Source organism: Sinocyclocheilus anshuiensis, unplaced genomic scaffold, assembly GCF_001515605.1.
Source record: "Sinocyclocheilus anshuiensis isolate Anshui unplaced genomic scaffold, SAMN03320099.WGS_v1.1 scaffold1854, whole genome shotgun sequence".
Taxonomy (NCBI): domain Eukaryota; kingdom Metazoa; phylum Chordata; class Actinopteri; order Cypriniformes; family Cyprinidae; genus Sinocyclocheilus; species Sinocyclocheilus anshuiensis.
Genome location: NW_015546040.1, coordinates 697,277 through 721,928, shown reverse-complemented (window position 1 = coordinate 721,928; position 24,652 = coordinate 697,277). Strand labels below are relative to the sequence as shown.

Below are 24,652 nucleotides of genomic sequence, written 5' to 3'. Positions count from 1 at the left end.
ATGACTGACTGTGTGAAGAAGCCTATTAGAATGCAGATATATGATCCTAAAATTCAAGATATGAGGGCAAAAAAATGCCCCTTTTTTATTTATATCATATTATATAGTTTAGCAATATCACACCAGCAAGAGTGCTGTTTTTCTTCAATATCTGCACCATTGATTTTATACAAAAGTTCAATAAAAGTGTTACATTTTCATTGTGTCAATATTGGCTGTATTGCTCAATTTTGCAAATAAAAATTTGACAAAACTGTTGTGCCTTTCTGAATGACATGACATTACTGAATGAATACATGCTTTTGAACAAATCGAGTGACTCAGTGATTCAGCCACTGAATGAATCGGTGGAATGAATGATTCAATGACTCACTCATTAAGACAGTGATTTGTCGCCACCTACTGGTGGTTTTAGTTTAATATTGAGTGTATTTAATTTATTTTTAATATTGAGAGCTTTCATTTCTTAAAAATCATTTCATATTTCAATATAACATTTTTAAACACCAATTAAAACTCATTTCTGATATATATTGCAAATTACAAGTCATGAATTAAATATCAATTTAATCTCAATGTAAATATATATATTAAAAATTGCATGTATGTAAGGAGTCCACTGGAGGCGAGTATAGTGAGAACCCAAGTGCAGATTCTATTAAATCCCAAAAGTGACCAAACAATAAACTAAGACTTGACTTGACTTGACTTGGTATGGCATGAACAGACTCTGCGTAAACAAAAACAAGAACTTACCAACAGAGGTTAGAGGGACAATACTCAACAAGAGACAATGGCAACATTAGGGCTAAGGCTGTGCAATTAATCGCATGCGATTAATTGCACAGCCCTAATTAGGGCTATAAATACTAAACAATAAGGGTCACATGACATCAACCAACCAATGAGCAAACAGTACTGAGAACCACATGACAGGACAATAACCAATGATAACAAGACAAATGAACAAGACAACCAATCAGAACATGACACATACACTTGTCAGGATACCATGAGGATAAGGGAACCACATGACTAAACAGGAACCATGACTTATGACAAAATAAAAGACATGAAAACATGAACATAAACCAAAACCCAAAACAGGCGTGACAATGTAATTCTATGAAAGCTATGTTTATACAAAGCTACGTTTTGTAATGTTTTTGCAATGCTTTTCTCATTTAACACATTAACTGAACTTTTGGGGGTAATTTCTCAAAACTGATGCATGATGAATTTGCGATTAATTAATCAGCACATCAAGTAATTAATTAGATTAATCGCTTGACAGCCCCAGCCGTTATATCTCCAGACAGCAATGGAACTATATGGAAAAGAAACAGAGTCTGAATTTTCACATTTTCACAAGCATCTACTCGTAGACTTTAACAAAGATCTCAACAAACAAAATGTTAAAATCTGCAATGCAAGGCTCCACGCAGGTCAGCCAGCAAACATTTTACACAGGCACGCTCAATGTCTCCCTCACACAATAGAAAGATCTCTGATTTTGAACATTTCCGGCCCTCACCTCAGTTATCATGGAAGGCTTTGAACGTCTGATCAAAGCACACATCAGCTCTTCACGGCCCGACGCCACAGAGCCGTAACCATTTGCATACAGATAGAATAGATGAATCGAGGACACTGTGCCCTGCATACTAGCTGTGATGTCCAGCGCCCTACATACTGCACTACACATCGCTGCATCTTCAGGGTTTGTCACTCAGCTTTTGGACCAAGCAGCAACATTCAGAGTGTCTCTGGACAAACATTACTGTTACCCACCAGTACCAGGTCACCTGGGGGTCGGGGGAGCCAGACGTGATGCAGGTGAACGTCACTGACTCCTGGTAGTCGGCGGTGGCGTTGAAGGACTGCTGCGGCACCGACAGAACCGGAGGAACTGAAACGATACCAGACATGCATATTTAACACTTGTTTCCATGTCTCTCTCTCTATACAGCTGAAGTCAGATGCTTGTTTGAACTGGACTCACTGTTGTCCAGTATTCAAACTCCAACACTATTAGAATGGATGTCTTGACCAGTCAGCCCACTCTGATTGTGTTTTCTGTCTAATTTATTCCAATGCATATGTGACTATAAACTGACACGTCTGAATACATGCACATGAGATATCAAAATAAGTGAAGTGGCTCTTTCCATTTTTTCTTTTTGCACTTAATAATAATATTTAAATAAACAATATTTTTATTATATAACAAAATATAAATATCTAATGTCATATAAATAATAATATTTAAATAAATAAATAAGTAAATATGTATAAATGTATACTAAAGTTATAAGTGATGAAGAGTAAAAAATGCTATGACCTGATTTTTGAATATTACTGCAAAATATTGAAAAAAATTATATATATATACACATTTTTACACACACTACACATTATCTATCTATCTATCTATCTATCTATATACAAAACAATAAATAATATATTGAATAATATGGACTAACTAATATTTAATATTTCTGAGAGATTTAGTAAAACGCACATTAAATATGTACTACAAAACCACAAGCTAAATATATAAATATACACAAATATTACATATAATAAAACTGAAGAACCAGTATTTCCTGACAGAAAGAAAAAGGTTAAGTAAGAAATAAACACAGAAATAAACATTACATATTTAATACAAGAACACAAGCTTTTAATGCATTGCTCAATAATGCATGTTGGTGTTATTGAGCAATGAGAGTATGTTTCTGGTCTTCAGTTTTTTTTTATTGATCTTTGGGTAAACACTGAATTATTAATCAATCAATCAGCTGTTGCTATTGTTATTTTAAGCTCCAGTTCTTATGTAAACTTTTTTTTTTTTTGACCAAATGAGGTTTTTTTCCTCGACTTTGTCTCTGGCCTGTAATGAAAATTATTTAACTGTCAAACAGTATTTCAGCAAACCACGTCTGCAGTGTGTTTACGTTCACGTTTCAGTCTGATTCCCTTTAAATGTCCCAGAGTAACGTCCTTATTTCAAAACAACTTTGTGTGGTGTCAGTCTATGACGGGCCGAATCCATCTGATACGAAGCTTTAAGAGAATCAAACAGCCCCTAACAATGTCTCTCCAGCACAATCATTATTCACCGCTCTGTGATTCGCCTCCTGTTCGAATTCAAAGAGGCTGAAATGACTCGTTTTTCTTGGTGATGCGTATCAGCAAAGGACGATGCAAATGAGACGCCCTCTATCTCTGTGACATTTCCTTTTAAAGGATCGAGCAGATGCGGACAGAAGTTGGCGAGTCGGCCCCTGTCTGCGCTCAAAACGCTCCTCTGATGATGAAAGTCAGGGTTAAGGGCGCGGAAAGAGCACGCTAGCGCACGTCTGCATGCTAATCATCGGCGTAAACGCGTCCACGCACACAGATGTACAGGAGAGTTAGAAGAAACACAGACGAGCAAACAAAGACCAGGCGCTTCTCAAGTCATCGCTCAGTAATGCGAAGGATCCCTGATGAAAACACCAGCTCAGAGCGTCACAAACGCTGGTTTATGCTGCTTACGTGTGTATATTAACCAGGTCAACCTAGTCAAGTCTTGCTGGTTAAGCTAGTAAAGAAGACTGGTGGAGAAACGAGCACAAAAACATAACATATGACAGCTGGGATGGTAATAACTGACGAGGTGGTAAACAATGAGTGACTTGCAGCTGTTTTTCTCGCTTAACTAAGACTAACTTTAATATGAATCATTTCTGATGACATAAATTCATTTCGAGATTTAACTTCTCTTCTATTATATTGTTTGCATATTAAAACTACTCTGACAAGTTGCAAAAATGATTCCTGTAAATATTGTAAAATATATGTGATGTACATATATAATGGTATATTATATATGCTATATTTTATATACGTAAGCATGACAAAGTGTGTGTGAATATATAAATATATATACAGTAGAATTTATTCAAGATCTTAATTTCTAAATATATAATTGATTTCAACAGCCCTGGCCTTGTGTTAATTGTGTTAAATATTTTTTAACGCATTTACTGGATATTTGCAGTCAAAGAATTCAGAACAAAAAATTCGCTGTTCAGAACTATGTTAAATACCACATAATATTCAGTTTTGATAAATGCCACTTGTCAATAATTCAAATTTATACAACACAAATTCAAATAGTTTTGTCATATTATAAGCTCCATAATATTTGGCGCGTCCATTGCATCCGACACGTTTTCTCACTGACACGCCCCCCAACTCGGAAATTCGGGGGTTAAAGTAAATGTCGAGTTTCCCACTCGTAATAACGACTTTGTGCTGGCGATCATGTGCGTTCAACTCGGAAATACGATCTATCTGACATGACTTGAACGCACCATTAAAGTCTCTACTAATGAGCTGATGAGTTGAATCGGGTGTGTAGATGAGTGCTGGGCTGCTCCAGAACAGTTTTGAAAACCATTTCAGAGACATGTTCTTAAATGTGATTCATATATAACATATAACATGCATGCACAGTTTTAAAGCAGCTTTAATCGTCTTTTTGGTAACTTCGTGACTTAACTGACCATGACATTGCATGCACGTAGTTTCATTCGCGCTTTGATATGAGATGATATAGGCTACTGCCGCTGAAGTGAAGTTGAAGCGCGCATATGAAACATCTAACACTGGATGTGGTCATAAAGATGTTCTGCGACTAAATAAATGCACTTCTTGTCAAGAAAAAGTGCAGTTGTGATTGGGGTGGCCAACCCTAGCCCTGTGTTAATTGTGTTAAATATTTTTAACGCATTAAACTGAAAATATTAATCGCCTGCATTATCGCGTTAATTTTGATAGCACAAATATATACAGTATATAGCATATATAAGCATAGAATTTGAAGTTAATCCCGCAATATGACTATTTGGTGAACAGACATTGTTCATTTGTCTGAATGGAAATGTGGATGGTTAGCATTAACTAAACGTACAAATCTATGAATTTTTTGATGGGAAATGAACATGAAGTATATGTGGTTATTGTGTTTTGCTGGTTAATATGTTTGTGGTGGTAAAGTCCCAGTTAACCAATATAAACCAGCTTGAAGAGACAAGTTCAGACTAAAATGCTAGTCTTTTCACATTCAAACTAAAATGGGCGTTTGGCATCTCAAATCCAAATGTAGTTTATCAACTCAGTATCTTTGCACTCAATTTTCTGCTGACTAGATTTGTGACTAAATGTTTCAATTAACATAAACTTCAAGCTTCTGTGACTCACAAGCAAACGGCGACCTTATCTTCACTAACGCTTCACGAAACGCCGCCCGTCTTTTCAACGCATTCATTTACTTTGTTCTGCAGAATGAGCCGTCGTCAGGATTTAATAGCACCGAGCTCTGCCTGAACGGACACAATAGTATTTGCACAACTCATACTTCTTTAAACTGATGTAATAACACGCAAAGACGAATAAAAGTGCATTGCATTCAATTTAGCATCACCACTTATAGCTTTCAGGAAGATCCAATAAGCTCGCTCAATGAGGCGCGTCCTATTATCCCCAAGACATGACAAGTGCCGTCTGCCTCGGAAACAGAACAACCTGCTGCTTAAATCACTTAGCGAGCGCTGACTAGCAAGCGACGGCGCCTGGGTCTCATGTCCAACACTGGAGATTGTATCCAGAATTTTCCCCTAGATTTATTCCCAGCCTTGGCTGAGCTGCAGCGGATCATAATGGTGTGGAACGCCATCCGCTGCTGTAATGAAACGCCTCGTTCTGCTTTGACCTTCCATCTTGAGTTAACACGGTCATGTTGCATATGCGTGCCATCTGTTTGAGGCTCGTTTGGATCACTGTTCTTCTAGTAAGGACACAGATTCTAGAGGCCTTTTGAGAGAATTATGATTGGCAATTAAGTTATTCAAGTGATGTGCTTTATTTGGCAACAAGATTTACATATGCAACTTCTCAGATGGCTTTTAGAGTGCAACTATTACAACAGTTCTTTCACTAAATTAATTTACAGCATCAGCACTGATTCATTTAAAAAATAGTACATGTTGAATTAAAAATGTAAAAAGTAACATTTAAAAATAGTAAAAAAGTTACATTTAAATAAAAAAAAAAACATTACATTCCAAAAATTGTAAAAAAGTTAAATTAAAAAAAATGTGACATTTAAAAATAGTAAAAAAAAAAAACGTTATTTACATTTAAAAAATGTTGCAATTAAAACCAGTAAAAATGTTACATTTAAAAATAGTAAAAATGTGAAATTTGAATTTAAAAAGTTACATTTAAATGTTAAAAATGTTACAATTAAAATGAGTAAAAATGTGACATTTAAAAAATGTTAAATTGAAAAATAGTAAAAATGTTCAATTTGAATTTAAAAGTGATACATTTAAAAATAGTAAAAAAAAATGTTAAAGCATTGCCAGCTGAATCTTAGTCTATTAACAAAGTGTTTCTATATAATTTTATGCTTAAATGGCACTAGGATTAAATATTGTGGTTTTAATGGGTTTCAATTTGGACATTTGTGTAACCATTTATTTTATCTAGTGTAAAATAGATTTATTAAATAAAACTAGGGTGAAATATTACAATTCCAATAAAAATATACATTTTTTAACAAAATGCATGTTTTTGCATCAACAGCCAAAATCATAAAAATAATAATAATGACAGACAGACAGACAGACAGATAGATAGATAGATAGATAGATCCCACGGATACCATGAGAAAACTCATCTTATTCTCTCTGTGTTATGATATTTCATCTTATTGTTATTAAGTGAGTTGGTAAAGGGGTGGCTGGTCAGTCTGTGACAGTGGAGCGCTGTATTGTGTAACCATTTATTTTATCTAGTGTAAAATAGATTTATTAAATAAAACTAGGGTGAAATATTACAATTCCAATAAAAATATACATTTTTTAACAAAATGCATGTTTTTGCATCAACAGCCAAAATCATAAAAATAATAATAATGACAGACAGACAGACAGACAGATAGATAGATAGATAGATAGATCCCACGGATACCATGAGAAAACTCATCTTATTCTCTCTGTGTTATGATATTTCATCTTATTGTTATTAAGTGAGTTGGTAAAGGGGTGGCTGGTCAGTCTGTGACAGTGGAGCGCTGTACGCTTATTAAGCTGTTCAGAGATCAGTGAGGAAGTGTGTGAAGAACAGCTCTTACCGTTGACCAGCACCACGATGTCCCTGAAGTCGATTTCTCCTCGAGCCTCCACACGCGCCTCACAGCGGTACACTCCCTCGTCAGCTTTACTCACTCGCAGGATCTGCAGGTTGTTGCTGGGAAGCACCTGAAGTCTGCCTTCAGGAAGACACACAAACACAGACGTTACAGCTCTGTGAGACTGTGCTATGCTATTCTACAGTTGCTAGGGAGTTCCAAATGGTTGCTAGTGTGTTGTTATGGCACTGCTAGGGTGTTTGGAGCGTTTGCAAAAATGTTGCTATGCAGTTGCTACTGTGTTCTGATTGTTTGCGTTGCTATGCAGTCAGTGAGTTCCAGTTGGTTGCTAGTGTGTTGCTATACAGTTACTAGGGTGTTGTGAGTGTTCTGCAGTTGCTACAGTGTTCAGAATGTTTCCCAGTGGGTTGCTAGGCAGTCACTGTGGTGTTCCAGGTGGTTGCTAGTGTGTTGCTATGCAGTTACTGGGGTGTTCTGATGCTTGGCAAAAGGTTGCTATGTAGTCACTAGGGTGTCCTAAGTGTCTGTCAACTTGTTGTTACGCAGTCATGTTTTGGTTCCAGTTGGTTGCTAGTGTGTTGCTATTCAGTTAGAATATTCTGAGTGTTCTGAAGTTACTACAGTGTCCTGAATGTTTTCCAGTGTGTTGCTATGCAGGTGGTTGTTAATATGTTGCTATTTGGTTACTATGGTGCTCTGAGTGTTTGGCAACCTGTTGCCATGTAGTCGCTGGGGTGCTAGTGTGCTGCTATGCAGTTGCTACTGTGTTCTAAGTGTTTGTCAAAATGTTGTTATACAGTCGTGTTGTGGTTCCAGTTGGTTGCTAGTGTGTTGCTATTTGGTTGCTAGGATATTCTGAGTGTTCAGCAGTTACTACAATGTTCTGGATGTTTTCCAGTGTGTTGCTATGCAGGTGATTGTCAATATGTTGCTATGTGGTTACTAGGGTGCTTTGAGTGTTTGTCAACCTGTTGCCATGCAGTCGCTGGGGTGCTAGTGTGTTGCTATGCAGTTGCTATGGTGTTCTAAGTGTTTGTCAACTACTTGTTATACAGTCGTGTTGTGGTTCCAGGTGGTTGCTAGTGTGGTGCTCTGTAGTTGCCAGTGTGTTCTGATTGCTTGCAAATGTGTTGCTATGCAGTTGCTACAGTGTTCTGAGTGTTACTATCAGCTGTTAGGGTGCTCCAGGTGGTTGCTAGTGTGTTGATATGCAGTTGCTAGGGCGTTCTATATGTTTGCCAACATGCTGCTATACTGTACAGTTGCTGGTGTGTTTTCAGGTGGTTGCTAATGTGTTGCTATGCAGCTGCTAGGGGGTTTTGAGTGTTTGGAAACATGCTGCTATGCAGATGCTACGGTGTTCTGAATGTTTGCCAGTGTGTTGCTATGCAGTCACTGGGGTGTTCCAGGTAGTTGCTATTATGTTGCTGTATATTTACTAGGGTGCCCTGAGTGTTTGGCAACATGTTGTTATACAGTTGCTGGCATGCTTTCAGATGGTTGCTAGTGTGTTTCTATGCAGTTGCTAGGTTGTTTTGAGTGTTTGGATACATATTGCTATGCTACGGTATTCTGAATGTTTGCCAATGTGTTGATGTGCAATCTCAAATGTGTTGCAATGCAGTTGCTACAGTGTTCTGAGCGTTGTTATCAGCTATTTCTTATGGTGTATTGGAGAGTGATTGTTTGCAAATGTGTTGCTATGCAGTTGCTACAATGTTCAGAATGTTTGCCAGTGTGCTGCTAAGCAGTCACTGTGGTGTTCCAGGTTGTTGCTAGTGTGTTGCTATGTAGTTGCTAGGGTGTTCTGAGTGTTTGTTTGTGTGTTGCCATGCAGCTGTTAGGGTGTTTTGGACGGTTGCTAGGCTATTGCTAAGGTGTTCCTTACCACCAGGCAAAGGTTTCTAAGTGAACTTAAAGTCATTGTGTTACATTTAAAGCATTTGACAGAAATATAGTCCTGTGTGCTGTGAGAAAGAAGAAAGCGGAGGATTTAATCAACAGATTCATTTTTCATCTGTGGGCAATAATAGGAAAATATTATCATCAATCCTCAAAACTACTTCTACTTCCATTTCAAGGACATTTGCTAAATGAAACACCTTTCGGATTACAGCCTTTCTTTGGCTTTTGTCGTCCCTCGCTGATAAACACACACCTTTTCTCCTCTCGTTCAGTAGAGATATTTATAACCGACTCCGTAATTAGAATAAAAATAATCAAAATCTCCATCTTTTAATCTCCCAGGCTGGAAAGTGCAGATAGCTTGTCAAAGTTCTGCCTTTGAATTCTAATTAATGGTTTGACACCTAAAATGTAGACGGAAGTTTTTATTCCCTCAGCAGAGAACTTTACTGAATTCAGACACTTAATATGGTTTAATCCAAAATGCATTCAATTATTTGTGGTTTTTAGTGGATGTTTTTCAATAACAGAAGAATATGTAAAAGTGTGGTATTTGGGGTCAAAAGTCCCCTGCTGCTGAGGTTAGAAGCACAATAATTAACATGTCTAACATATTTCATTTACATAAATAGCTGGATGACTTTTCCATTTGCTGATAAAACATAGTTAGATTCAGATGGTAAATATAATACATTAAGTTGGGTGTCTACCTTAGAGATAATCACCATATTTATAATGAAAGCATCATATTTAAAAATATGATAATAATCATATCATGTGATAAAATATATTAATCCTGTCATATAATAAAATATAATAATTTAATATATTTAAAAATATATAATGAAATATATTAAATTAAGATGGGCATTCACGATATTTAATATTTTTTAAATATATTTTTTGCTTCTGAATTTTTTAAATGAATGAAAGCGAGTTATAAAATCCAATTCTGAGGAAAAAATACTGTTTTCTTACAATAGCAAGTTTGTATCTCACAATTCTGTATTTATAACTCACAATTGTGTGTTATAAAGTCAAAATTGTGAGATAAAAAAGTCACAATTACCTTATTTATAATTTTTTATTCAGTGGTGGCAACAAGCTTCCATAAAAATTGACATATTTTAAATGACAGTATATTTATTGACCAAAAATAAATTATTTTATTTATCAAAATAAGCAGAAAATAGCACTTTTTCCTAAGCTCTATTGTAATTTACTAATGCAAAAATCCCAAGAGATGAACCGAAATACAATATCTGGACTGCAATTACAAAGAATTAACAATCAAAAACAAAACAGCATCAAAAAGTACCACAGCACACTTAAAAAAAAAATTCAAAATTAAATTAAAATTCCACTTCAAGTTAAAAAAGTAAGGTTTGTGCCTTATTTATTATTATTATTATTTTTTTTTTTAAGTATAATCAAATTGGCTGTACAAGTCGTTTTAACGTCAATGGCATTAAACAGACTTAAATAATCAAGTTGAATCTGGAATCACTTAAAAAAGTAAGTTGAAATTGGTTAAAATAATTTGTTGAGTTAAATTAATGGAGAAATATCATTTATTTAGCATGATTTATTTATTTTTTAACATGTACCACAGTAATTCCATGATATTCTGATACTCTGGAGTACCGTGTTGTATATGAATATGTGACCCTGGACCACAAAAGCAGTCTTAAGTCGCTGGGGTATATTTGTAGCAATAGCCAACAATACATTGTATGGGTCAAAATTATACATTTTTCTTTTATGCCAAAAATCATTAGGATATTAAGTAAAGATCATGTTGCATGAAGATATTTTGTAAATTTCCTACCGTAAATATATCAAAACTTAATTTTTGTTTAGTAATATGCATTGCTAAGAACTTCATTTGAACAACTTTAAAGATGATTTTCTCAATATTTAGAGTTTTTTGCACCCTCAGATTCCAGATTTTCAAATAGTTGTATCTCGGTCAAATATTGTCCTATCCTAACAAACCATACATCAATGGAAAGATTATTTATTCAGCTTTCAGATGATGTATAAATCTCAATTTCACTTTAGACTGGTTTTGTGGTCCAGGGTCACATATATGAGTGTGTATATGAATTGTGAGTGTTCTTACTGTTGGGTTCAGACGTGATTTCTCGGTTCTTGTAGAACCATGAGACGACTGGCACCGGTGAACTGATGACATCACAGACGACCTCAGCGTCCTCGCTCTGACGAAACTCCTGCGGCGTCTTCACCTCGAGGAACGTCAGCTTCTCTGAGAGCAAACAAACACAGCATCATCAAACACCAGCAGCCACACAAACCCTGCGATCAAGCGTCAGAGATCCCAGTCAGGGTTATTAGAATTAAAGGTGAAATTCACCAAAATCTTTTTCACCAAAAGATGAAAATTCTGTCATCATTTACTCGCACTCAAAAGTTATTTCAAACCTGAATGAGTTTGTTTCTTCTGTTGAACACAAAAGAAGATATTTTGAAGAATGTTTATAACCAAACAGTAGACGGTAGCCATTGACTGTCATATTATTATTATAAAAAATTTTCCACACTATGAAAGTCAATGGCTACTGTCAACTCTTTGGTTACTGACATTCTTTAAAACAACTTCTTTTCTGTGAGTAAAAGTTGACAAAACTTTCATTTTCAAGTGAACTATCCCTTTAACTAAAACTAAAACTAAAACCATATATATATAAAAAAACAACACTTTACACTTTAACTACATCAGTTAATGTTAATCATCTGATTAAAATCAAGTTGTATCCATTCATATTATTTAATGGACCTGAGTTAACGGGAACTAACAAAGAACAGTTGTATTTTTATTAACTAATGCTAACAAATATTGATAAATACTGTAACAAATGCATTGCTCATTGTCAGTTAATGCTAGTTAATGCATTATTTTAAAGCGTTACTAATAAATTAAAGAATAATAAAATAAGGCTTAAATGTATTTTATTGTAGCTTATATTCATAACATTATAAACATTAAAAATAAAAAAATAAAAATTAATGAATAAAAACAAAGAAATACTAAAAACTATAATATAACAGTATCTCAATACTAAAATAAGACATCTCCATATGAACTAAAAATTACATTTGAACTTTGCTATGCTATTTTAACACTCAATATTTCAATATTCCACTTTAGACATTCTACTAACTATAAGTAACTTTGTAACTAACTTAACTCACTCTCATTAGAGAATTAGACTGGTTACAGTTGGGGTCAGTAGAATAAGTTGGCATGTTGCAAATAGGGGTGTGCGATATATATCATCTGCGATGATATCGTAATTGTTGTTTTAACGATGTGCAATTTGATATTATCGAGTATTTTGCAAAAACCAAACAAAACACCTACGGAGTGCACGCATACATTACGTGATGAAGTCTAGCGGGTTAAACAGTACACGTGTGCATTTAGAGAGTGTTCTTTCACTGCATGATTCAGTCTATTAAAATGCATTAAGAAAGATCACAAAATTCAAGATATGGGGGCAGAAAATGTACATATTTATATCATTTCATATAGTTAAAATCACACGAAGAGTGCCGTTTTCTTTCTTCAAAAATAAACATGATTACAAATGTGAAACTGATTTTAGACAACAGTTCAATAAACGATAAGTTAATATTGAGAGACTTACGTTTTAGACACCATATTGCCTGTTTTTGCTCTATTTCGTTCCTGAACGAATCAACCGTTTAAATGATTCGGTTCAATCGCAATGACTCACTTGTTAACAGTGACTTGCTGCCACCTACTGGCGGATTTAATTTCACATTTAAAGTATCTTTTCATTTTTTAAATAATTTCAAACATCAGTATTCAATGTTTTATGTTTAAAATATCGAAACATTATGCATTTGTAACTGCAGGTTAAAGCACTCCATGTCCCTCTGAGCTGAATTAAATAATTAATCTAAATGCCACTTCAGATGCAACTTCTGCAAAGATTAATTTTGTTGATACTGGTTTCATTTGTTTGGTAACAGCCTAAATGTCTTATTATTCTAATTGACTGATTAAATGTAACAATTTGACTCAAAAGATGCACTCTTTTAGCAAAAAATGGCTTTATTAAAAAGGTAAAAATGCCCATAAAAGGTAAAAATCTATTTAAACTTATATGAAAAGATTAAACTGACCAGCACACAGAATGAAGAACATCAAAAACTGCAGCTGTCCATGGTAGTCAGATATCAGCACAATAACATACTATGCAAAATATCGTCTAATTATCGTTATCGAAAATATCCCCAAAAAAATCGAGATTTTTTTTTTTTCAATATCGCACATCCCTACTTGCAAAGTTACATATTGTCAGCAGGATAAAAGTAAAGCATCACTATCAATATCAGTTACTCTGTTTGTTTCTCCACTCTTCTCCTGAATGATGAAAGAGCAACCACTGAGTTCTTTGTACAAGCATTTACAGTACCTCAGTGAAAGCAGCTCCATTTCTCACAGAAGTGCATCTCTTTTAACTCCAAGTATAACGACATCACGAATCGAATGAATCAAGCTGTTTCACTGGCTAATCAAAATGATTATTTTTCTCCCTCGTCTCTGCATGCTTTGAATGTGATCGCATTCATCCTCTCAGTATTTGCACAAGTGTGCTTGTAAACAGACAGAATCTCTCGCTGTTTGGCTGAAATCATGTTTCTGTTCTGAAGGTCAGGGCAGAGGCCGCACTGGGTCTGATTCTACACTATTACACACATTTATTCAGTCCAAACACACTGTACTGAAGGTCATCTGACAGAAATCACTGAATGAGAAAAGGAAACTGTCGTATTGGTTTGATTTAGTCCAAAACAAAGTGCGATGAGAGTGATTTGCTGGAATTTTGACCTTCATAATGTCCCAGTTCTGCCTGAAAGACATCAACAGCAAGGAGGGTTGTAGAACCGAGAGCCGGTTCTTATAAAGAACCAGTTCTGTTTTTGGAGAAATACCGGAATTGTGTGAAATTCATAACTTTCGCTTCCGAAAACAAAAGTTTGGTTTAACAGGAAATTATGACAGAAATATATTGTTATTGCCACCTTTCTGTCGGGAGAGAGAGAAGCCGCAGCGTGTGAACGCGCCGCCATCTTGAAATCTATATATATAAAAAATCACAGAATGCAGAGGAATTAATAAAGACAACACAGAAAAATAAAAAAAAAAAATAAAAATCAGAGGTCTTCATGACAACCCATCAAAATACAAGTTCAGTTTAACTCAAAATTATTGCTATTCTATACTAAAATGTACTTTGCAGAGTAATAATACCCACAGTAATACTAAAACATAATACAAATAATAAAACATTTTTATTTTCATCCAGTTTTAATTTATGCCGTAAACCTGTTGCAGCACAAACAAATACTATTTTTACGTAAATTGTCATATTTTCATGTGAATGCATTTGAAAAGATTGATTGAACTGATAAAGTTTTATGAATTCATTTGATTACATTTGTAAATCATACATCACAGAATGCAGAACAAATACAATGTACAAACAAAACAAAATAGAATTTCGAAGAAAAAATACTACTACTACTAACAATAAAAAATAATAATAAAGAAAAAAATGAAGTTACAGTTCCAGAGAGCTACTTTTTGCAATAATTAGACTATGTGCAAAATGCATAAGACTGTCAGCACACGATCAGTGAATGAGTTTTCACCTCAACATGCACGTAGTACAAGCACAGCTAGCTGATATCTAATGCTGTTCACTCTTGAATGAAATCTTAAGTGAACATGTGACCGTTCTGATGTTATTTAACCTCACAGGTCTCAGCTTATTTGCTCTATTCCAGACGAGATGCTGCTTTGAAGAAGAGCTGCGCGGGAGGACGGTGTGTGGCTTTGTTTCTGCCGGATCTGAATTATCAGTGTCAATGTGACAAGCCTCGTTTAAGTTAGCTGCTAATTTGCCTCAATATTCTACATAAAACTCTCCTGTTGTAAGGTGAAGAAGCATCACAACACCACAGTATTCATGAAAGACTTACTGAAGGCAATGATGTCTGATAATGATGAGCATAATGACATGGTGAAACATTTCATCATCATTTTAGAGGCTCATATCATTATATCACCAGTAACTGCAAGTGAAAAACACACAGAGGTCCTCAAGGAATGTGTACAGGATTTCTCAGGGACATTTAGTACAATGCTAAAACTGGTTCCGTCATTCATAAGCATGCCTTCATCAACTCACGGTAAATCTCCAGCACCACCGTGGCCTCCTGGCTTTGTCCCTTGGCGTCCACAGCCTGGCATCGGTAAATCCCAGCATCCTCGATGATGGCGTTGTAGATGGTCAGCCTGGACCGCACGCCCTCCGTATGCACGATGACTCTCTGATTTGAGATGATGCGCTCGCCTTGAGGACTGAACCAGTTTATGCTCACCGGCTCACCAATGGCTGAAAAAAAATCAACATATTAGGGGTTGCACCGACTAGTCGACTTCAATGCTCTGCCATGACGCTTTAACCTTGACGTCGACTAGTCGCTGGTCCTATAGAGGGCGCAACAGGATAAGAAATCTTTGAAGGACTTCCACATTTACGCTCTGTTTCCAAACAGTTAAAATGACAAATAAATGCATACTCTGAAAGCGCTCCACAAGACATGTGTGATTATATTACTGGATGCTCGAAATTGAACGGGAGAATGCACGTTTTAAACAGCTTATTGTACAGGTAAGTTAATCGCCGTTCTAATCTAATGCGCTGCTGCACTGTAACACACACACATAGGCTACAGACAGTAGCGCGTACATCACGTGCACAGAGTCATTCAGCGCAGAAATGTATTGTCAACATTGTTCTGTGATTTCTCAATAAAATTGCTTAGAAACTGAAAAGTTCAAGCATATATTTCTTAATAACTAAATTCCACAGCTTCACTACTAGTAGAGAGACGCTGCCAGGTAGAATTAATTCACACATGCAATCGCTCTCACTAATGCGTTCATATGAATGTAATCTTTACTGTGCTACTTTATCTGTATCTGATTTAGAACGAGCAGAAATCTGTGATAAGTATAACGACCCAAAGACAAAATAACTGAAAAAAATTAGCTGTTATAGGAGCAATAGCCATGTGGGCAGCGCTGTGTCATATGCCATAGCTGTGCACAAGGTGTTTATCACAGCTCCAGACTTATTTGTTCATTAATGACGTCATCAGCGACTAGTCGACTTCGACTTTCATCACATAAAGTCGTTCAACCCCTACAACATATAGGCATTTATTAACACAGTTAGAAGTAAAACCTCACATGCATACTCCCATAAAAAATTCCTGCATGAAAAATCCCATGCATCTGAGCGAACGTCTCATTTCCGATCTGGTTTACGCTGTGATTTGCGACAGCTCTTTAGCTCTGGCCAATGTTGGCTTTAATGAGGGGCCACATGGAGAACGAGCGAGCGCCATATGCAAACTCCAGGTGCTCTGCTCTGTAAAGCTGCTCGGCTGAAGGTCATAAAGCAGCCGTGTGGGAGTCTGCAATCAGAGGGGCCTGAACTCTCTAACCTCTCCGCGAGAGCGCTGGGACGAGTCACACAGGAGGGACGAGGAGATGCTTGTTAGCGAGTTACAGAGTTAGAAAGATGAGGAGAGGAGAGCCGAGGACAAAACAGCGGAGCTTCAATCTGCTGGATTCACTGAGGTGATGTTTTTCCATTTGCTTCCATGATGCAACACCAGAAGTCACCATTCATGATTTTTGCATGTTCTTTTTAAAAGAATTGGCTCCTTTGATCATGTTTTAAGTGACCAAAAAGAGTGCAAAACATAATTTACATAAGAAATGTTTCTTGAGCATCAAATCAGCATATTAGAATGATTTCTGAAGATCATGTGACACTGAAGACTGGAGTAATGACGCTGAAAATTCAGCTTTGATCACAGAAATAAATTACATTTTAACATACATTCACATAGAAAACAGCTAATTTAAATTATAATAATATTTCACAATTTTTACTGTATTTTTGATCAGATAAATGCAGACCTGATGAGCAGAAGAGACTTCTTTCAAAAAAACATGAATAAAAACAAACTTTTGAACTGTAGTGTATTTACTTTTAAGGCACATTGCAAAAACATTCAGATCCTGTTGTGATGGATTATTGAGATGTATATTTTAAAACCACGTGCATGTGATTAGTCAAGTGTGTTAATATGTCAGCAGGTTTTGTTCTTACCTGTGCATGTGAAGAATTTTGACTCTCCAACACTCAGTTCCACTTTATTCAGTGATATTGACACCTGAAGCACCGCTGTGACAGAAAGAGAGAAACACAGAGTTATTCATCATAATCAAGTCATATTTAAATATATACACTACAGATCGTTTCCAAGCAGCTTCACAGAGATAAACAGGAAAATAAGAGTGTTCATTAGGGCTGTCAAAATGGCTGAAAAACTAAATTCGAATTTTGTACTTAAATATTATCAAAATTCAAATTATTTTCGAATTTAAAATGCATAATTTCAGTTAGGGTGAAGAAAAGCTTTTGGCTTCTCTCCTGAGGCCACAAGAGGGTGCATCACGCAATATATTACTAATGCACGTTTATTCAAAGCATAAGATAACATGACTATCTGTGGAAAAAAAGTGCATAATGTTTAAAATAATGTTTATAAACCAATTATAATTAAGTTGCTTAAACAACTATAAACAAAACAGCATCATGTATGTATTCATAGTTTAATACAAAGGGCCGAAAGCCAATCACACAAAGTACATTTTTCATTTAAAAACACGAGATACAGTGGGATGGGGAAAAAACCCTGCCATAAAGTCTCGAGATGTGTTTTTTCAAAGTTGAACTTGCATTAATTTTACATGGCTTTCTAAACATGCGGCTCTTTCGTGCGAGACGCGAGTGCAGCGGTGATAGATGTCCCTCTAGAAAATGTGCAAAATATGCGTTCTGTGTGAACGGCTTGGTTTCAGTTTTGACGTAAACAAGATCTTCTCCGCATTGATGTTCTCTTTTCCCGCAATATTTGTAATTAACAACGCAGCAGCGCCGCAGTGGCTTCAACTGGATAGGCTAACAAAAACATTATAATGCAACGACACTTACATCGTCATGGCATCTCGTGCGCTGCTGATAAGGCTGCCTCCTTGACAAATTTTTTTATTTTAAATTCGACGAATATTCGAAATTCAAATTTTTTTTTTTGACAGCCCTAGTGTTCATGTTGCAAAATTCATCAATATCACAATTCTGAACGCAGGACGGACATTAAATGTAACTTCTGCTTCTCAGATATTTCTCCTAAGAAAATGAGGCCAGTAATCTCACATTTGTCTCCTCTAGAGTGTTAGATCTCAACAACGTCTCAAACTGTGCTCAGATCAACATGAGCTGCTCCACATTTATTTTACAACTCCGCATGACAGTAAGAGACTATTTTTACTCCTTATGAAATACACAAAGATCTGAGGCAAACACTTCTATTGCAATACACTTCTAGCAAATTTCTATAATTTCGGAATAAAAAAAGAATAACACAGCTGAATGGTTTGCTGAATGAAACCCAAATACTTGTTTTGATTTCTGATTTGCAGGAGCTGATTCCAGAAACAGTGTCTGTTGTGTTTGAGCACGTCACACATTTGTGAATTAGTCTTGTGTTTTCACTTAATAGCAGAAAAACACCACAAACACACCATTCCTGTCTGAATCTGAACCAACTCTCAGCCCATTTTCACATGCATGAATGATTATGAAGATGTTATATATTTTATACATTGTTTTATTCTGATTGCATAAATGTGCTTATTTTGTGAAGTGTAAAGTGAATTAAATGCACATATTTTCCCAATCATTTGCAGATTGTAAGTTAAATGACACATTAAATACTACTTTTTGTCATTAAAACAGAAACTTTTGACATTTGACTCACATTAAAAAGGTCTAAATTTAAGATCCTCGTATTTTAATTGCATATACAGTTAAGTGACATATGCATACAGTATATGTCACTTAATGCGATGCATATTGTTCAGTCACAAATGCATTTTAAGATTTCTGTAATTTTATTAATAAACTGACTGCCTCAAATACACAATAACCAGGTTTATATATCATGCTTTATCACCAATAAATCCAATTTGTTTCAGTCTCATACATTTGAACTCACTGAATGTTACTTTTATCACAGCAAGCCATATTTAACCATGCTCATTTTTTTTTATTAATCTAATTGTTTTCACAATGAACAGATTTATGCTGATTTAAATCATTTAATTTTTATTGTTTTACAAATAATTAATAATAAACAATTCCATGATATTCTGAGTGCAGAAATGTATCCGGTTTCTTTTATGCATCACATTAGGTTTATTCATTTATGGGAACAAAATCATACAGTGCCTCACGTTTTACTAAAATAAAGGAAATAATTCATAAAAATACGCAACAATTTCTTAATTCGTGGACGGATATCTTTTTCTGGTGTAGCTGTCAGTCAAAATAAAGGACAGGTAGCGAATAACAAAGTATGTGCGTGACAAAAATGCATGCTGTTTTATTAAAGGAATTTTAAAATATAAATAAAAAATGTATTTGTGACAAATATTAAGTAATGTGAGAATATAAATCCCTATACTGAAACAGGCTACCCCTTTAAATGTTCCAATGGAAAGTAAATTTAACACATGATTCATATTATATAAATAATACAGCACACCTGTTATATTTTTCAAATCTAAAATATGGTGTAATACTGTGTAGCTTAGCGTAAATATAAGCACATGCTAATATAGGCTTGACATTTATAATGCTTGAATTCGTTTCTAAATAAGATATGCACATAACTTCATAAGTATTAAATTTGCTTCTGTGAATTACAGTGTTTTTCTTTCATTTCCCGTCGACTGCAGCCATCAAGGCAAGGCAAAGCTGATGGCTATTTGTGAAAAACATTTTTTTTTTTTTTGCAAATCAGCATTTTTTTCCAACATGCATGTACAAAACCAGTTTTAATCTTTCAAATGTTGTTTTCAATTTGCTATTCAGATCTCACAAAACAGTCCAGCATGCATCAACATGACAGAAAGTCGCCTATAGATGGCAGCAGCCTGTTCTTTTATTGTTGGCCTGTTGCAGTTTTTTGCAGCTCGTCTGGCGAGGATGTCTAATTTGGGAAGCTATGGGCTGATTAATGACCAAAGCGCAGCCCTGAACTCTGCAATTAGAGACTACGGCTGGCACAGGACTGACTTTGATGGCTGCCACCTGAGGTGGAAAGGAAATGTCACTAGAGCTGTAAGAGGCAAACGCGCGCTAGCTTTAGTGCCACCGAGTTCGTTTTGCATTTTAAAGCTGGAAATTAAAATTCTGTCATCATTTATTCACCCGCAGGTCGTTCCAAACCAAACCGCGGAGCACAAAAGAAGATGTGGGCGGTGACAGAATTGTCATTTTGTGCTAAACTAAAAGTATTTGGAGTGTAACTGAAGACTTGAAGTGAATTAATGATCCAGATGCTGTTCGGAGACAATAAAAAACAACACGGAGCTTGTTTGTCGGACTAATCGGATTAGAGCGTTCATTCATTCACGGCCGTTTGGCAGGTGTGAAAATTAATCTGAAATCGTGCCCACGCAAAATAATAAAACACAAACCTGTGCGAGTCATTAAACTCCAGAAGAGTTACAGCGACATAATGCACACAAACTAACAAGCTCAAGACAGCTTAGCAGAACAAACTTCACAAATAAATGAGTGTTTACTGTTTTAGAGCACGCTTTGCTGAGATCTGCCATCTATGATTGCTGTTACTCATTTAGACGAGCTTCACAGAACAACAGGTCTCTTCTGCTCACCGAGACTGCATTTATTTGATCAAAAATACTGACAAATTGTAAAATATTATTAATGTTTAAAACAGCTGTTTTCTATGTGAATATCTGTTAAACTGTAATTTATTTCTGTGATGCGCAGCTGTATTTTCAGCATCATTACTCCAGTCTTCAGTGTCACATGATCTTCAGAAATCATTCTAATATGCTGATTTGCTGCTCGAGAAACATTTCTGATTATTATCAATGTTGAAAACAGTTGTGCTGCACAATATTTGTGTGGAAACCGTGATACATATGAGTGATACAGATCATTTTATGAGTTAAATTATCTGATGAACTGTCTGTATGAGATTAAATTATGGATGGCACAGAATTTCTTACAATTAAATGGGGCGGAAACAGAATGCATAATAATTGGTTCTATTAGGCCATCTGTGCATGTGTTAAATTTCTTGGGTTCTGTTGCCTCAAATGTGCATAAGCAACATTTAAGAAACCTGGGAGTGGTCTTTGACTCGGAGCTTAAAATGGATAAGCATGCAAACTCGGTGGTGAAGGTTGGATATTTTCATTTAAGACATATTGCAAAAATAAAACAATTCTTATTGTTTGCTGATTAGAAACAGGCTTTTGTTGTGTCAAGACTGGATTACTGTAACTCTCTATACCTGGGGCTGCCTGCTGTTTTGTTGAATCGTCTTGAACTATTACAAAATGCAGCAACTAGGCTGTTGACTGGAACTAAGAAGCAGGTTAGTGTTTCTCGCTGCAGTGGATAGCAGTCAACTTTAGAGTCCAGATGAAGGTTTTATTGTATGTTTTTAAAACATTGCATGGCCTAGCACCTGAATGCATCTCAGATATGATTCAATTTCACTCTACGACTCAGCCAGTAAGTTGTTAAAATTATTGTTAAAGGTTCCTACATTTGGCCAACCTAAGTTGTTTTTAATGTGCTATACAAATAAACAAACAAACAAACATCAAGGATGCATTATTTTGATCAAAAGTGACAGTGAAGACATTTATAATGTTACAAAAGATTTCTATTTCAAATAAATGCTGTTCTTTTGAAATTTCCATTCATCTGTGAATCCTGAAGAAAATAAAATGTACCAGAGTTTTCACAAAAATATTGTGCTGTATCACTGAAAAAAATATTCATTGAATTTACTACATTTCTTTAAGGGTAAGTGGTTGCAATCAATTTATTTTAGTTACATTAACAACAATATATATTTTTAATTTAGCTAAAATAAATGGTTTGCAACCACTTACCTTAAAAAAAAAAATATATATCTCTTTTTTTTCAGTGTACAACTGTTTTCAACATTGATAATAATCAGAAATGTTTTACTATTGTCACTTTTGCATTATTGACACTATTTTCCTAATTAATGCTGTACAGTTGCTTTGACACAATCTGTATTGTTAAAAGCGCTATATAAATAAAAGTGACTTGACTTGACTTGACTGAAGACTGGTGTTATGATGCTGAAAAATCAGCTTTGATCACAGAAATAAATTACAGTTTAACACATATTCACATAGAAAACAGCTACTTAAAATCGCAATAATATTTCACAATTTTACTGTATTTTTGATCAAATACATACAGCCTTGGTGAGCAGGAGAGACTACTTTAAAAAATATTTAACCTTCACTAACTCATTGTCATGCAGAACAGCCTCACCTTGTATTAACTGTAATTAAGCACACAGAAAGGACGTGCCGAGGGGCAAATAGCACTAATTGACTGTGATTTGACAGAGAAATCCAGGCGGCGCGAGAGTCTCTGTGGACATACGGCGGGTTGAGCGTCACAGTGGCACTAAAAGAGTGCCAGTGCATGCTGGGATGCGTTTGTGTGACACAGGCACACGCTGAGATGCCCTCAGGCGTAAATACTGCTGCTGCTTCCCACCTGGGACTGCAGAGAAGGAGGTTTGTGTCAGCCATCCTCTTCATGTTTAGTTTAAATGCGCTCTAATATCCCACACGCACCTGTGAGAATCCATCCGCACCAGCTGTAGCTTTACCCCCTTTACCGCGGTACGCTTGCCTGAAGCGATGCTGCTCCTGCCTGAGCGTTCAGAGTTCACAGTATCTGAGGATTGAGTCAGTACTTACAGTACAGTTATGATACAGCAGTATATGCTTCACGGCTGGGAATCACAAGGAATTTAGAGCTTCTGGTTCTGATTCACAATTCTGCTTCCTTAAAAATTATATTAATGATTCTTTGACGACTTTTGAGGAAGTAGAACATGCATTAAGCAATAATGACTTGCATTTCAAAGAGCCAGTCCATTGACAGTGAGTCGTTATAGATTTTTTTGACTAATTTGTTAAAAAAACTGACTGAGAAGAGTCGATTGTTGGTAAATCAGTCATTTTCATTTTATTTATTGCATTTGATTTTTGCCATTTTATTAATTAAAAAATATATAAAAATATTTCTATATTGCTTTACTAAATTATATATATAAATATGTTATTATTTTTTTATATTTTTATATGAAATACAGACAGTTTCACATATCTATTTTTTAAAATATAGATTTTTTATTATACATTACTGTATATTATTTGTCTTTTTTATATGAAAAAACAGACAGTTATTGTAGTATAAATATATACATTACATAAAAATAATAAAATGAGCTTGCATTTTATCATTTAAGTTTTCATTTTATTTTTGGTAAAATTGTAGTAATTTTGTTTTGTTTTTGTCATTTTTATTTATTTATTTTTATATTTATATATTGCATTAATTCAATTTTATTTCAGTTTTCTCCAACTTAAACATATTTATTTATCTAGAAAAAAAAGCTTTTAAGTTATTCAATTTTAAGTTTTCCATTCAGCTTTAGTTCAATTAAAAAATAATATATCTAGGATATATATGTTTTGGTTTTAGTTTTAGTCAACAGTAACCACACTGGTATAAAACCAATGCAGACATTACAGTACTTCACTAAACGTCATAAAAATGATTTGGTTCCAGTTTTCTTCTTTAACAATTTGCAGCCTAAATATTGCCTCTTTCCTTTACTACAATTAACTGAATACAGAGTTCTGGCATGAAACTCTAGATGGCGCAGTCCGATAAGTCTAACTCAATCTGACCTAATGACATCATCACATGGCACAGCTGATTGGTTCTCTCCTGTATCGGCAGTCAATAAGCTCACTGCTCAATATTCAAATATATGACTAGTGCTTGCTGTAGCAGTTGCAGCTTGCTTCAGAAACCCTCCACCTTCCCCAGCTCCACCTGTATAGATCTGCTACGAGGTGATTCATGTATGTTATATGGGGGTTATTTCATGTATGTTATATGTGACCCAGGACCACAAAAGCAGTCTTAAGTCGCTGGGGTATATTTGTAGCAATAGCCAAAAATACATTGTATGGGTCAAAATGATTGATTTTTCTTTTATGCCAAAAATCATTAGGATATTAAGTAAAGACCATGTTCCATGAAGATATTTTGTAAATTTCCTACTGTAAATATATCAAAACTTAATTTTTGATTAGTAATATGCATTGCTAAGAACTTTATTTGGACAACTTTAAAGGCAATTTTCTCAATATTTTTGATTTATTTCCACCCTCAGATTCCAGATTTTCAAATAGTTGTATCTCGGCCAAATATTGTTCTATCCTAACAAACCATACATCAA

The 24,652-nt window shown here is 35.2% G+C and overlaps 1 protein-coding gene across 2 annotated transcripts in view; it reads right to left on the bottom strand.

Moving 5' to 3' along the window:
- LOC107698913 (neural cell adhesion molecule 2) overlaps positions 1-24,652 on the bottom strand; it is a 266,413-nt gene that overhangs the window by 45,842 nt on the left and 195,919 nt on the right. For both annotated transcript variants that reach the window (XM_016500050.1, XM_016500051.1), the window contains exons 2-6: positions 17,350-17,424; positions 15,352-15,558; positions 11,232-11,375; positions 7,187-7,324; positions 1,792-1,909 (exon numbers count right to left, since the gene is read on the bottom strand). In XM_016500050.1, coding sequence (XP_016355536.1) covers positions 1,792-1,909; positions 7,187-7,324; positions 11,232-11,375; positions 15,352-15,558; positions 17,350-17,424 — 682 coding nt within the window. The remainder of the gene's footprint in view (positions 1-1,791; positions 1,910-7,186; positions 7,325-11,231; positions 11,376-15,351; positions 15,559-17,349; positions 17,425-24,652) is intronic.